Here is a 13,953-nt window from a genome sequence, read left to right as displayed (position 1 = left end):
GGGACATATCATGCATGGAAGGTTCTATATCTTCATATGCCATATGCAGAAAAAAAATATGCAGTGAGTGAACAAATTAGTATTACATTATTTTTCCAAAGCTAATAGCGGTGTGCAATTAAAATAAAATTTTAAAAACGGGTGAAGTACCATTGTGTTTTCATTATACTAAACTTGTTAATATTTTCTCAAACATAATAACAGCTGAGAAAGTTTTTTAATCTTTCTTTTCTAAAAAAAAATGGCAGCAGAGTGCTCGGAGGGGAATGGTAAGTTAGAGAACTTTCAGTCTGAGAGGGACTGATAACACAGACTGCATTGAAATAAGTGTTGAAATAGAGAATTTGAACGCATTCTTTTCAGCTGCTAACCTGTTTATTTGGTTGTTTTTTGTTTGTTTTTTTTCCAAAGTTTTCATGGATTTCTGGATAAAATAGCATTTTTATTAAGTTGTAATAATTCCCTACAGTATTTTATAGCTTATTGGGATGAAAGACTAAATGTTGACGTTCACTTTTACGTATTAAATGTGTAATATGTACATAGGCAATTTCTGTGTGTAAGCTTTGGAATCTTAAATGAATGTGGCTGGATATACTTCAGTTACCAAATACTTGAATTTCCTAATGAAGTTTTATTTTATCAGCCTTCACTATTAATTTGTATCTATTTTTAAGAAGTCTTTGGATAGGTCTATTATAGAAGTCTGAGGCTGTCAAATAAGTCAAGTTTGTGTACGAACCAGCATTGTGCTTGTGCCCATTTGCAACAGGCAAGGCATGTTATCTGCAAATTTGTGATTACTGGAGAATTTCACATAAGTGTTCTCTGCAAGAATTTGAGATCTATTCTTTGAGAACATTTCCTTTAGTTATATTGTGATAGATTGTGAATGGATTACTTTTATGGTCATTTCAAATAAATTAACATCTTGTTTTTACTTACATTTAGTATGTATCTGATGAGCAATGTGCAGAATCTACATATTTCACACATTTTCAGTTAAAATTTATTTTCCTGAGTATGGTTTTGAAAATTTTTAAGATGCTTAACAATTTGAGTATTAGTCTGTCATTCCTCACTTGCAGGTGATCTTCTTTATTATGTGATGTAAAAAAGTGGGATATAAAAGAGATTTTAATAATAGCTTGATGTCAAAGTTTTGAAGCCAAAAAGGAAACTTGTTTTATGAGTTGTTATTTTTACTTTTAAACTAAAAATAATACAGTATTTCCTATAGTATTTTCCCACACCCAGTCAAGGACTCTTTTACATAACAGTTGAATTTTTGTGCTGTTTTATTGTAACAAATTAGTCTTGTTATCTTTTTGAGATTACAAGACACAGTGATAACCTAGCTGTAGGTGAGAATACATGGTTTATTTAACTGTATATATGTATGTTATTAACATAACACAGAGGAAAAAAGTATATGTATGAGTTACAGCTAAGTTTTAAAAATTTATCTCAAAATAGGTATTGCTGAGAGATATGGGCTTAATTCAAGTTTTCTCTCAGGCTATCTACAAGGCAGTAACATCTTACACAGTGGAAAAAATGTGCACGTAAATGAAATGTTGCATCTTCAAAGTGGTGTTTGTGGGAGGCGGTAGAAAAGGTGAAATATAGGTGAAATATTTTTCATTATTGTATTATCTAGAACTCCAACGACATGGCTCTTTTTAAGAATACTGGGAAAAGATGTAATGATTACATATTGTTGTGCTTAATTATTAGATGTTCAAATGTTAGCATATAATTTCATGCTGAATGGCAAGATAAATTTAGAAACCAAATCATTTATTAACAATTAAGCTGAACAAAAATTATTTCATCAAGGCCTCATTTGATTATACATGCACAGTTTGTTTATTTTTAGCAACAAATTTACAATATTTGTTGTCCTAGTAGAGCTGAATAACTTTATTACTAATCTGTAAATTGTCATCTTTTCATCTCTTTTACTTATGTTTTTCCCTTTATTTTTCTTTCATACAGGCCATGCAAGTAAAGGTACAGGTCAAAGTGCATGATGTGTCTTTGTTTTAGCTTTAGAGACGATCAGGCTCCAAGCATTCTTTCCATTGATCATAGCAGTGGCGTCACAAATTTGAAGGCCCCTGTCCCATAAATTATCTCGGAGTTAAAAGTGGCAATTTTTGACCAGAGCAGCTGAAATTCCCTTCAGAACACCCAGATGTTTATTTACTATAAAATGCAGCAAAGTTACACTTTTTAATTTAGATGTACATTCCTCCTCTGCTGTCTTTCTGCATTCTGTTTTGGTTTTGGTTTGGTTTTCTTTTTTTTTTTTTTTCTAATATATTGAAGCAGACATTGTGAAAATGATGCCTAAGTAGAGTCATCAGAAACATATACATTTGGCTTATGATATTCAAGAAATATACATGGGAGAGGCATGCTATAACTTGTACCATGTCTACAGATGAATAGAGGATTGATTTCATTAGAATGAATTATGTTGAATTAGATATAGAGTTCAAATGCTACCTTTTGCCAAAACTAAAATAATTCTTCATAATCATAGAATCACCAAGGTTAGAAAAGACCCACAGGATCACCCAGTCCAACCATCCACTTATCACCAACAGTTCTCACTAAGCCATGTCTCTCAGCACAACATCCAAACGTTCCTTGAGCATCTCCAGGGTTGGTGACTCCATCACTTCCCTGGGCAGCCCATTCCAGTGCCTGACCACTCTTTCAGAGAAGTAATCATGTGAGGAGCAAGGATAGCTTTGAGTAATCCTTGTATTCAAGACTTCCTTAGTCTCTAATGAACCATAGTTCATCTTTGCATCATTTGTTTTTAAATAAAATTTTATACTACAGATGAATACTTTTCAGCTTACGGTGTGCTCTTCATTGGTGATGCATAATCAAAAGTAAGGTGGATCCCTTACCATCTGCTGGAATGGCTTCCCCTTTCATCTTTTCCTTCTCCCTGTGTCCTGAGAAGCAGAAGCCTTGATTGTGACTTAAAGAGTTCTTAATTAACTCAACTGGAAGTCTAAGTTAAAATTGAGCCATTGTGGTAAATAGTCCTGATTCTGATCTTGGTTTTTGTCAAACTTTCCCGTAACTTTATTGTTATTTCTCTTTGTGACTCTACTTAAACATTTATTGGAAAGATTTGTTAACAGACAGCAGAATATGATGGCAAAGGCAGAATGGATCTTTTTTTTTTTTTTTTTTTTTTTTATGTTTTAAAACGTTCAAGTTTTTTTTTCACCTATCTTCTACATACCCAGTTATTAATCTCAAACAAAAATAAGGAAAATTAGATATGTAAAAAACATCCCCAGGCATAAAGGTGCAAAAAAGACAAACAAACAAAAAAAAACCAACCTTGTCCTTTTCTTTTTTTTTTCATATATGCACGTGTATAATTTTGTATTCCTAATTTACGATGCATAGTGACGCCACTGGATATAGTGATACATTGTGGGATTTGTTTGTCTGCTGTCAATGTAGAGTACAAATAATGCCATTACATCATTGCTTTTTCTAAGGCACTGCCACACTTTTAAAGCAAAGCTTTGAGGCAGAGTACTCTCTTGCAATTGCTAGTTCCTTAAGAAAGGAAGCCACATCCCTTGTGAGTTCCCTCTGACCTGCAAAATGCTCTCAACACCAGCTGCATACACAGGGATTCACCGTCTAGAAGACAGAACCTGCCAAAATTTACCACCAAGTAGATTATGTACGGCTACCTTTTTCCTTTCAGTGATTATTGTGATAATAGTGTGGTAATAATTGATAAATATTAATTGCAATAAATTCTGCTGTATCCTTATTTGGAACACAATATAATAAGCAAACAGTAGCCAGTGAAATTTGACAGAGGGAAAAGGATGTGGAGGGTTAAATGCAAGCATTCGCTGTTTTGTAGTGTTTTATCAGCCTGGAGGCCTAGTCCTGAAATCTTGTCTTAGGCAAAACTCCCCTTGTATGTAGTAGGAGTTTAATCTAGGGACAAAATTCAGAACTGGGCTATTTTTATGTTGTTTTTGTTTACCATATGTTCATTAAATATATGGATCCGTTATAAAGATTTTGGTTTTCTCTTATAAATTAAAAGTTGTGTGAAATATCGTTGTACACTGTCTATTGTAAGAAAATTAGACAAATGTTATTCTGTTTTGTGTTTACTTCTATGTCTCTTTGTTTTTCTTTACCTATTATTCATGATCTGCAAAGCTGTAAAAAGAATTTACTTTTCATTCCAGATTTACTTATATTAACCAAATCCAAATGACACTGTTTTTCCCAGAGGCATTGTTTCATTGGCATTTTATTACATTGAATCAAAGTCTTTTAGATAGCAGTATTTTTCATTTGAGGCAAATCAGACAATATTGATTCATTCAGACCCTACTTGTCTGTATCTTTATGTAAGTTTCTAAGAAAAATATAAGCATCTTGAATTTGTCTCTATAGTTTTGCAAAATAATATTGTCCCCAGTGACCCAGCTTTTAACTCTAAAGTTGTTTTTGGTTTGAGAGGAAAAGTACAGAAAATATAGAGATTCATATACATGAATGCATAAAAAACTATGTTGCTACTATTGAAATATTACCTTTACAGTGATTTCTGCACTGGAGCATATAAAAAGTATTCCTTTACATTTCCTACTGAAGACTGTGTGCTCTTCCTCTAATGCAGCATTTTTAGTTAAGTGTATACATTACACTGGGAACATAGGTTCCTTGGACCATTAGGGGAAGAATACATTGAAAAAGTGTGTGGTTGGAGAATAATTACATCTATTTACCTTTCTGTTATTTATTTAATTTTAATATCTTTTATTACAGTCTGGAGGACAAGATCAAGAGAGAAAAAAATCAAAACGCAGGGGAGATTTGTACTCCATACAAACATCCCTGATTGTAGCTGCGCTTAAAAAGATGCTTCCTATTGGCTTGAATATGTGTACTCCAGGAGATCAAGAGCTCATCTCCTTGGCTAAGACTAGATATAGCCATGTAAGTAATAATTGTAATAATTTTAATGAAGAATAAACAGAACTTTAATAACTTGAGACATAAATATCTATGCAGTTAATATAGTAAAACTGTCAATGCACTGCAAGCAAGTATAGCTTCAAATTGTGAGCAATTGTGAAGCAAAGTGTTGTGCGGAGACAGCTACCATTGTTTCTACGTCATTTTCCATTTTTATACAATGTACACATGTACACATGTGGCAAGTGGACAAATGATTAGAGTGCAGCACTACAGAAAGGGATCTAGGGCTTTTGGGTGATGGTAAGCTCAATATGAATGAACAATGTGTCTTGGCAACCACAAGGGCCAACCTTACTCTGGGGTACATTAAGCACAGTAGAGCAAACTAATCAAAAGAAATGACTGTCCCGCAATACTCAGCATTAGTGCGGTATTACCTTCAAGTAACGTGTGCAGTTTGGGGCACAAAAGTGTAAGGATGTAAAAGTATTCTAGACATAAACTATAGAACTATGGATATAAAACTATTATGAAGTGCTCAAAGGAGGGCAACAAAGATGGGGAAGGGTCTGGAGGATAAGACAGATGAGGTCTCTTGGTTTGTTGAACCCAGAAGACAAGAGGCAGAGGGCAGGACTCATTCCTGCCTGGGACTTACTCATGAGGGGAAGCAGAGGAGCAGGTGCTTGACAGCAATAGTTTTGTGGTCACAATTAAAGAAAGCCTTCATCCCAAGCCCTTCTGGTAATACATGTACTTTTCAGGATTAAAACAGTAACTGTTTGGTGTTGTGCGCGGTCTTAAGATGAATCACAATCACAAACTGAAAAATACTTGTACCTTTCTACAGAGGGACACTGATGAAGAAGTCAAAGAGCATATACGTAACAACTTACATCTGCAGGAAAAGGTAATAATAATAAAAAAATCTGTCTTAAAGATGCAGGTGTGGGATAGCACTTTTAAACATGGAAATTGTGATTGTTTATTATTATCTTGGTATTGAAAAACAGAAAATGAAAAGTTATTATAAAAATTACCATTTTATCCTTTTTCTTTATAATATTTTCGTGGCAATAAGAGGTTTCTTGATGGCTTTGGCTGGTATTTTCAAGTTTCAGGATGTCTTGTAGAAACAGTCAAGTGTAAAGAAAGAGGTAGTGGTAGTTTAATATCTAAGAAGAAAATAATATGAAACTCCTAGAAATCTACTCTAACAAGGAAATAGCATCTCTAAGAAGGTATGTATGAAATAAGAAAACCTAGTATCATTTTGATTCTCAACAGTTTGCAAGTACGTATATGTTCCTACTGTTTAGATGCTGAATATATTGTCAAATGTGTTATGCTCAAAAATCGTGCCCATTATTATCCAAGTAATTCATTTTTCTTTAGCAGAGAATGGTTGTTTTGTTGCTATAAATTTGAGCTTATCTAAATTTAAATTAGACACACTAAGTATTCTAATGTGTTTCCTGGTGTTTACTCCTGAGTGTTGCAAAAAAGCCCAAACTGTTGGCCTTTAGTTGGCTGTGACTCTGCATCTACTGAAATTCCAGCTGTCTTTAATAAAAATCTATAAACCAGCTTTATACTGTACTGAGTACAGAAGTCCTGTAATCTCAGTGCTAAATGTGCTTCCTTATTTGTGATACAGGTGTTTCTGTGCACTTTATTGATTTTATGAAATAAAAATATAGAACCTTACTTGAAAACTGAGTTCAGAATCTAAGGCTGCTTTTCTGAGCAACCAGCAAATGCTAATTTAGACTAGAAGGGACAGATAAAACGGGTACATCTATAATATTCTTCATTATGCCATGAGGCAGTGGAACAGGCTGCCCAGAGAATCTATGGGTGTCCCATCTCTGGAGGTGTTCAAGATGGGGTTGGATGGGGCCCTGGACAGCCTGAGCTGGTGGGTGGCAGCCCTGCCCCCACAGTAGATGGGTTAGAACTGGGTTCTAAAAAACCCTGAAAGCATGGGCTTTCAGGTCTCTTCCTACGCAGCTATTCTATATGGTTCTATAAGACAAATAGTGGTAGTGGTGGTAGTCAAGTTCACTATCTTCATTCAGCACGTTAAGTATGAAATATGTTGCTTTTTAGACTGATGATCCAGCTGTGAAATGGCAGTTAAATCTATATAAAGACATTCTGAAGAGTGATGAGCCTCCTGACCCTGAGAAAAATGTGGAACGTGTGCAGAGGATATCAGCTGCTCTGTATCATCTGGACCAGGTATGAATTTACATGTCTGTACTCTTCTTGTTTTAAAGTAGAATGAGGTTATTACCTTATAGTAATAATTTCCAATTAAGTGAGTGTCATTATTAACATTTCCAGAAAAGAGTAATTATTGCACGTGCATGCGCACACATCCATGTGTATATATGCAAAGTTTTAAATGACATCTGCTAAGTACCTCAATTTTGGTTCAGAGAAAACTCAGGACATGTTTGCCTCTACAAATACACTCACATCACGGAGCCCTGTCCATGAGATATTCTCAAGCTTCTCTGTGTAAATTCAGAGGTACTTTAAGTAATGCCCAGAGTATTTTTTCAGATCATTTAAAAAACAAAAAAAACCCATATCTGTTTCCAAATAAAGTAGAACTTTGTGACATTTTCTAACTTGTTAGCTATGTTAATTAGTGGATAAAAAGAAAACTTCGAATAAAAGGTGAAGAGTTTCTATTGTATGCACTAAAAAGTATTTTCCCATAGGTTGAACAACCACTGAGATCAAAGAAAGCTGTTTGGCACAAACTTCTGTCAAAACAACGCAAAAGAGCTGTTGTTGCTTGTTTTAGAATGGCACCGTTATACAACTTACCCAGGTAAATGGCTGAAAGATTTATTTTTCCAGAACTTGTTTATAACATGTCTAAGTGGAAATACTACTTGTGTGTATAACTACAAGTTTGCTAGTTGTTTAGTTTATCTGATAGAGTTTAAGAGACAAAAGTGTTGGTTAAGTACCAGTTAATTCCTCACAGCAGCAAAATACTGGGCTCAAGACAACCAGGGGGGAAAAAGGCCAGCGGAATTACACTGCCTCAGAAACAAAATGCTTCATTTTTGTCAGCTGTTATTCTCTGTATTTCCCCAAGTTTTCTGTAAAAATGATGTTAAGATGTCACTGCTTTTTCTGTCTTTTTTTTTTTTTCCTCTGATTGGTTGTGTTTTAATCTCCTGTGTTTGTATTATTATTATTATTATAAGAACACAACAACAACAAAAAACAACAAAACTTTTTTTTTTTTTGTATGGCTTTTCTATTGCATGAATGCTCCATGCTTATATTAGGCTATCATTAGATATTATGCCAGAACGTTGCATTAAAGCAGGCACTGGGGCAGAACTGTGCAGAGTGAGATTCTGGACATGTGTTTTGCTTGGCTTGTTACTTCAGTTGAATGTAGGTACCACAGAGTCTGAGAGAAAGTGCATCCCGTGCCTATGTCCATTTACTGCTTTAAACCTACTATTAATACCATGCACCTTGGTGTCCTTCCCTTTACCCTGTTCCTTTTCAATACATCTGCTTTATATTCAGATAGAGCCTAAGAACGTCACTAATTAGATTTGCTTCTTAACTTCTTTTGTGCTCTTTCACCTTTTGTGTTTAATATTTTTATGCAGTGATTTATTTACGTGCTTAATGTTAGCTATAGATCTGTAGCTTTGCCACAGACAACAATGCTAGCTTTGCACAAGACATAAAATTCTACTCTAAAAGTGAAACAATTGTGGAAATTAGCAGTTCTAGATTATAGCAGCTTCTCTAAACTTTCCTATTGCTACAAAGCAGTCCTTATAGAGACAGAGAAAAACGAAAAGGCATGAAGACAACATGAATCCAAATCAATTAAGTTTGACATATTGGCTATATTATTTTTACAAGTTGTCTTTGGAAAAACAAGATGAAGTGGTAGGTATTTCAGTATAACAGTTTTATGAGCATTTAAAAATAATTATTTATAAATACAATATGGATATAAAGTGCATAGAATATAGATGAGCATCCAAATGATAAAAACAGTCCATCTTGTTTTTGTCTTAAAAATATATATTTAGGATTCTCAAAATTGATGGAAAACATGCCAAGAGCTCAAATGGGTTATGAATGTAAAAACTGGGATTGGTTTTTCTCAAGCTCTGTGGTACATCCTGTGGTGGAGCTTAAACCTGCAAAACTGCCCAGTCATTTCTTTCTTCAGATTCTAAAAATAAACTCTGATAAAACTATTTTTACCTATTTATTTTGTAGTGCAAAACGTATTTCAAAAAAGGCACGAGCAAGAGAAATCCTCGATAGAACAAAGTTTTAAACTTCGTTAATTTTATAGACACAGTTTTCTAGATAAATCATAGGATTCTGACAGGAAAATAAGGCTATCACACTATTTTACACCTAATTGCAGATATAACTGCTTCTGTCATTTAAATTGATAAAGTTGCTAAGACATCTTTGAACCCTAGGGATTTTTTTAAAGTGAAATGTGATCAGTTCTAAGAGCTATGTATATCCCTTTGCACCACAATTTCAAATGAAGTTCGCTTTATATTTCCTCAGTTTCGTTTTAGCTTTATATTGGGTGTTAGTTGTAAATGTGATTTTATATTTAAAGGGAAGTAAGCAAACTGGTTATGATTTTTGCCTACAAAATGTTGATGTCTGCAATGAATAATGAATTCTTTTGATAATTTTCTAGAGATTTAGGTGGCTTTCAAAACAATTTAATGTTAATCTATTTAAAACTAATTTTATTCAGTGTGTTCTTATGTGTATTGCTTTTTAGGAATTCCAATAGGATGTTTCAGCAATTTAAACATCCATTGAAGTGCAGGTGTTTGTTAAATCGCAGAAAAATTATTTTAATCTCTTTCATAATTACTTCAGATACTCCATTTTCTGAGAATTACCTCAGGATACAAATAAATAGTAGTTGTATTTTAAAACAATTTTCTTATCCAAGGAGAAAACATCATTGAAGTTTGGAAATACTGATTCTTCTGTTCTCTGCTTAATGAATGACTTTGAAAAAGTACCTTAGATGATCAATGCATTCTCTAAGATAGCTGTCTTTAGGTTCACTATCTTTAGAAAGTTTTTATGATTTGTCGTATTGTCTGTCATCTGTTATATGCACATAGATACAGCAAAATTATGCGTGGCAACATTTCATACAGAGTTAACAAATACATTCTTTCTGATTATTTTATTGAATTTAACTTGTACTTCTGTTGTTAGTTCTTCATTGAAAACCTATATGCTTTTCTTCAGACACAAAATTAGCAATTACTTCCTGAGCACCTTTCAACGTGTTTGGCTGGAAAAAGTACATGAAAAAACTCAGTATGACAGGCTTATACTCAAGTTAACGGTAATGTAACTTGTGGAGAGCCTCTTCCTTATGCACACACTTATTCCTTCCCAGCCATGATTTATTGTTGCCATAAAACATGAATTTTGTACAATTTTCACAGTAGATTCTGATTGGTCAGTTTTTGAAAACTGATAATAAAAAGGCACCCATGACAGCAGGAGAGTATAGAGAGATGACTATATACCAGTATCATATAAAATAAGAATTTATGTGCGTAATGTCTCTAGGCAATCCATAGTATAATACAGTCAGTTTATATAGTTATTGGTGCAGGATAAAAGTGAATGAAAAGGCTATGTGGAACAACCTTCAGAATGTCATGTACGCCACCTCAAAATATTTTTTCCCTTAAATTCTATGCAAAAATGGAATAGTTTGGCCAATATTATGTGTAGTCTCATTGCAATTATTTGCATTTTGGGTGGAAAAATTTCCAATTGAATTAGTTAATAGTGTGTAATATCAATTGATATACCTAAGAGTTTTCTAAAATTGTTCTTTTCTAGAGCTTTTATGTGTTTCTAATTCATTTATAAGTGAAAAAAAGAAGATTGTTAGGCAATGGTTGTTCACATATAACATGCTGCAAAGTAGTTCATAATTATTTTGTTCTTCATGGCCAGCGTCTGCCATCTCAGTGTGCTAAATCCATGAAATTAAATTTACATTTAGTAGGTGCATATGTTACCCTCTTATTATCAATTTTTTAAAACGTGTATTTTTCCCATGCTTGTATTAATTCACCAATTACACAATTTCTCTCATAACGTATATTAGTATTCTTGAAGCCTTCAGAAGAAAAAGTTGTGTGTGTGCATGTGTGTGTATTAAAAAAAAAAAAAAAAAAAAAGTTCAAAAATATATGCAGATTTGTCATTGAAAGTTAGTTATGTTTTGTGTTTGATTTCACTGACCAATCAGAGGATCAGAATTGTACAAACACTTATCCTTACTAATCATTAACCATCTGAGCTGTTATACTATATTCCTTTACCCCTCTTGATCTCACTTTCACAACCCCCCCAGGCACCGTTCTATTAACCTCTTCCTCCATGGCTATCAGAACTATTGGATAGAAACAGAGGAATATTCATTTGAGGAGAAACTAGTTCAGGATTTGGCTGTAAGTACTAACGTAATTGGGCATATTTTTCAGTGCCCATTTTAGTGTACATTTTATGTATCTATTATGACCTATATTTTATTTTAATATATACTGTATATATATGCATAAATTTATAAAGTATGAATTCTTATGCTTCAGAGCATAAGGTCATTTTCTGCTATGGTCAAAAAGATATCCAACCTGTGATGCACAGTGAGATGCATCAAGGTGTTGTATGCCTTCAGTTGAATTATGTGATACTCTTGGGAACAGAAATGGTCTAGATCAATTATCAAACTATATTTGTGATTATGGTAATTCCTATGTTCCTATATTTTATTTTTGTTTTTAAAGCTTGACACAGTTGATGCTTCTTCCCTTTTCAATTTTCATTGATGCATAATATTTAACATTTTCAGCTTTGATACAAATTTTTTGTTTGTTTGCTTTCTTGTTGGTACATCATAAAGAGATGAAAATATATGCAGCCATATTCAGCAAAATTTTGGTTTACGTGTGTATTTGATGGAAGTGCTTGGTAAACTTGAGCATTTTGTTACTTAATATTGATTCTGAAAAACAATTCTTTTTTCTTTTCCCCTTCTGTAATCGGTTTGTCTAAACTGTTATCAAAGGGTTTGGTGTTACCTAAACACCATACGTATGAATATATGGCACCATGGATCAAATGAAGATGCATCAGAAGATGCTTCAATGTTAGCAAAACAGTTAATATTTTGGATTTTAAAGACCAATTATTATAGAACATTGTATTCTACAGCTATTATATTCTTCCCATATTCTGAACAATTGAACGGTCATAGTTTTTCCTTCATTTTCTTGCTGCTTTCTGCTGAAGGACAGAATGAGACCATTAATCAAAACTGCGATTACAGTTCTTTCAGTTTTACTAGTAAATTAAACAGTTATTACCATAATTACCATAATTTTACAACAATTAAATCCTAGTAAAGGGTTACAACATAAGTAAGCTGAAGTTGATATACTGTTCTTTGTCAGTGTGGCTATCTTTTATTCCAAACTGACAAAAATGTTTTAAGTTGACAGAATAGTAGTTCTATTCTTATATCAAAGTCACCTAGAACAGACACATGGAAGTAATTTAGCGAACACCTGCCTGAATAAGGTGCTTCTGGTGATCTTAAAATTAGTTCCATTTATCAATTGGTTCTTCTGCTCAAGCTGGACTTCCTTTCAGTTCTGGTCCAGTGGAAACATGCACACAATTTCTGCTGAATAAGGCTTCCCTAAGATTTTCTCGTCTTATTCTCAATGCCTTGCAAATGAGAGACTTCTAATGGTGTTATCAAATGCAAGCAAATGTATCAAACTTCATAATTCCTTCCTAGTTAAACAGGCAAATAGTGTTGCAGGCTCTGGTAAGCCGTTCAATAAGGTAACTACTGGAAGTTAATACAAATTAGCCAAAACAAAATTACTGAAATCCTTTCCTAAGCTTATTAGCTCATCTTTTTCCTTAATCATGAAGCTTAATTTGTATATTCTGATATAAATCTGTTGAACATAGACGTCTCCAAAAAAAGAGGAAGAAGAAGAGGAAGATACAGAGAAAGAACAACCTGACCCACTTCATCAGATTATCCTCTATTTTAGTCGCAATGCTCTCACAGAGAGGAGGTAAGAAAGAGCCGTGTTGAAAAGTGAACTGAGTAGAAACACCCAGAAACTGAATTTCTAGTAAAATTTCATAAGTGATCTAACATAACAGCAATTTAGTATTGTCCTTGGTTAAATACTTTTTTGTTTGTTTTTTGTTTGGTTGGTTGGTTTGGTACTATGAGCAGCCCTCATAGACACAATAGAATTTTACAATAGAATAATGGGATTTCACATAGACATATGTATGTTTCCATTGATCAAAATAGTACGTACGTATTATCAGGAGTATTATCTTTTTATTACTATGTTATTACATATATTTAAATACTTTTTCTTTATAGCAAACTGGAAGATGATCCCTTATATATTGCCTATGCTGCCATGATGGCAAAGGTAACTATGATTTCAAGCTCCATCCACTGCTTCACTCAAGTAGTTCCCAATGCTTTTTAAATATTTTCCCTTTCTCTTATGTGGACTGCTCTGTACTAGTAATTTCTACATTTTTAATGAAAAAAATGATGTTAAGAGTTAGATATGTAATAAGAAATTTCCTACTTTCAAATGATATTATAAAATTCTAGTAAGTGCCACCCTGTTTATTTCACTTGGCACTGGACTAACTTGAGAACAAGCTTAACAATATGAGCAGATCCATGATATGTTCAGAAATTATTTTGAAGTTTGCATTCTGTCAAAAGGAAGTTGAAAGTCAAAGTTTGCAACAAATTGACTACAACTGATGCTTCCATGTTAAGAGGGTTTGACTACGAAGACAAATATTATGGATTTAAATAGAGAGATGACATGAGAACAGATAGTC

The 13,953-nt window shown here is 33.4% G+C and overlaps 1 protein-coding gene across 1 annotated transcript in view; it reads left to right on the top strand.

Annotated features, from left to right (window-relative positions):
- Window positions 1–13,953, top strand: part of RYR3 (ryanodine receptor 3) — a gene marked incomplete at both ends in the record, with an annotated part of 184,305 nt that overhangs the window by 141,177 nt on the left and 29,175 nt on the right. The window contains 8 exons of the mRNA XM_079537855.1: window positions 1,999–2,013; window positions 4,837–5,007; window positions 5,840–5,899; window positions 7,099–7,230; window positions 7,719–7,831; window positions 11,411–11,507; window positions 13,039–13,148; window positions 13,472–13,523. Coding sequence (XP_079393981.1) covers window positions 1,999–2,013; window positions 4,837–5,007; window positions 5,840–5,899; window positions 7,099–7,230; window positions 7,719–7,831; window positions 11,411–11,507; window positions 13,039–13,148; window positions 13,472–13,523 — 750 coding nt within the window. The remainder of the gene's footprint in view (window positions 1–1,998; window positions 2,014–4,836; window positions 5,008–5,839; window positions 5,900–7,098; window positions 7,231–7,718; window positions 7,832–11,410; window positions 11,508–13,038; window positions 13,149–13,471; window positions 13,524–13,953) is intronic.

The sequence above is a fragment of the Tetrao urogallus genome (assembly GCF_951394365.1).
Source record: "Tetrao urogallus genome assembly, chromosome: 6".
In the NCBI taxonomy this organism is placed as follows: domain Eukaryota; kingdom Metazoa; phylum Chordata; class Aves; order Galliformes; family Phasianidae; genus Tetrao; species Tetrao urogallus.
The sequence above is the reverse complement of the archived record's forward strand: the minus strand, read 5'-3'. Positions and strand labels throughout refer to the sequence as shown.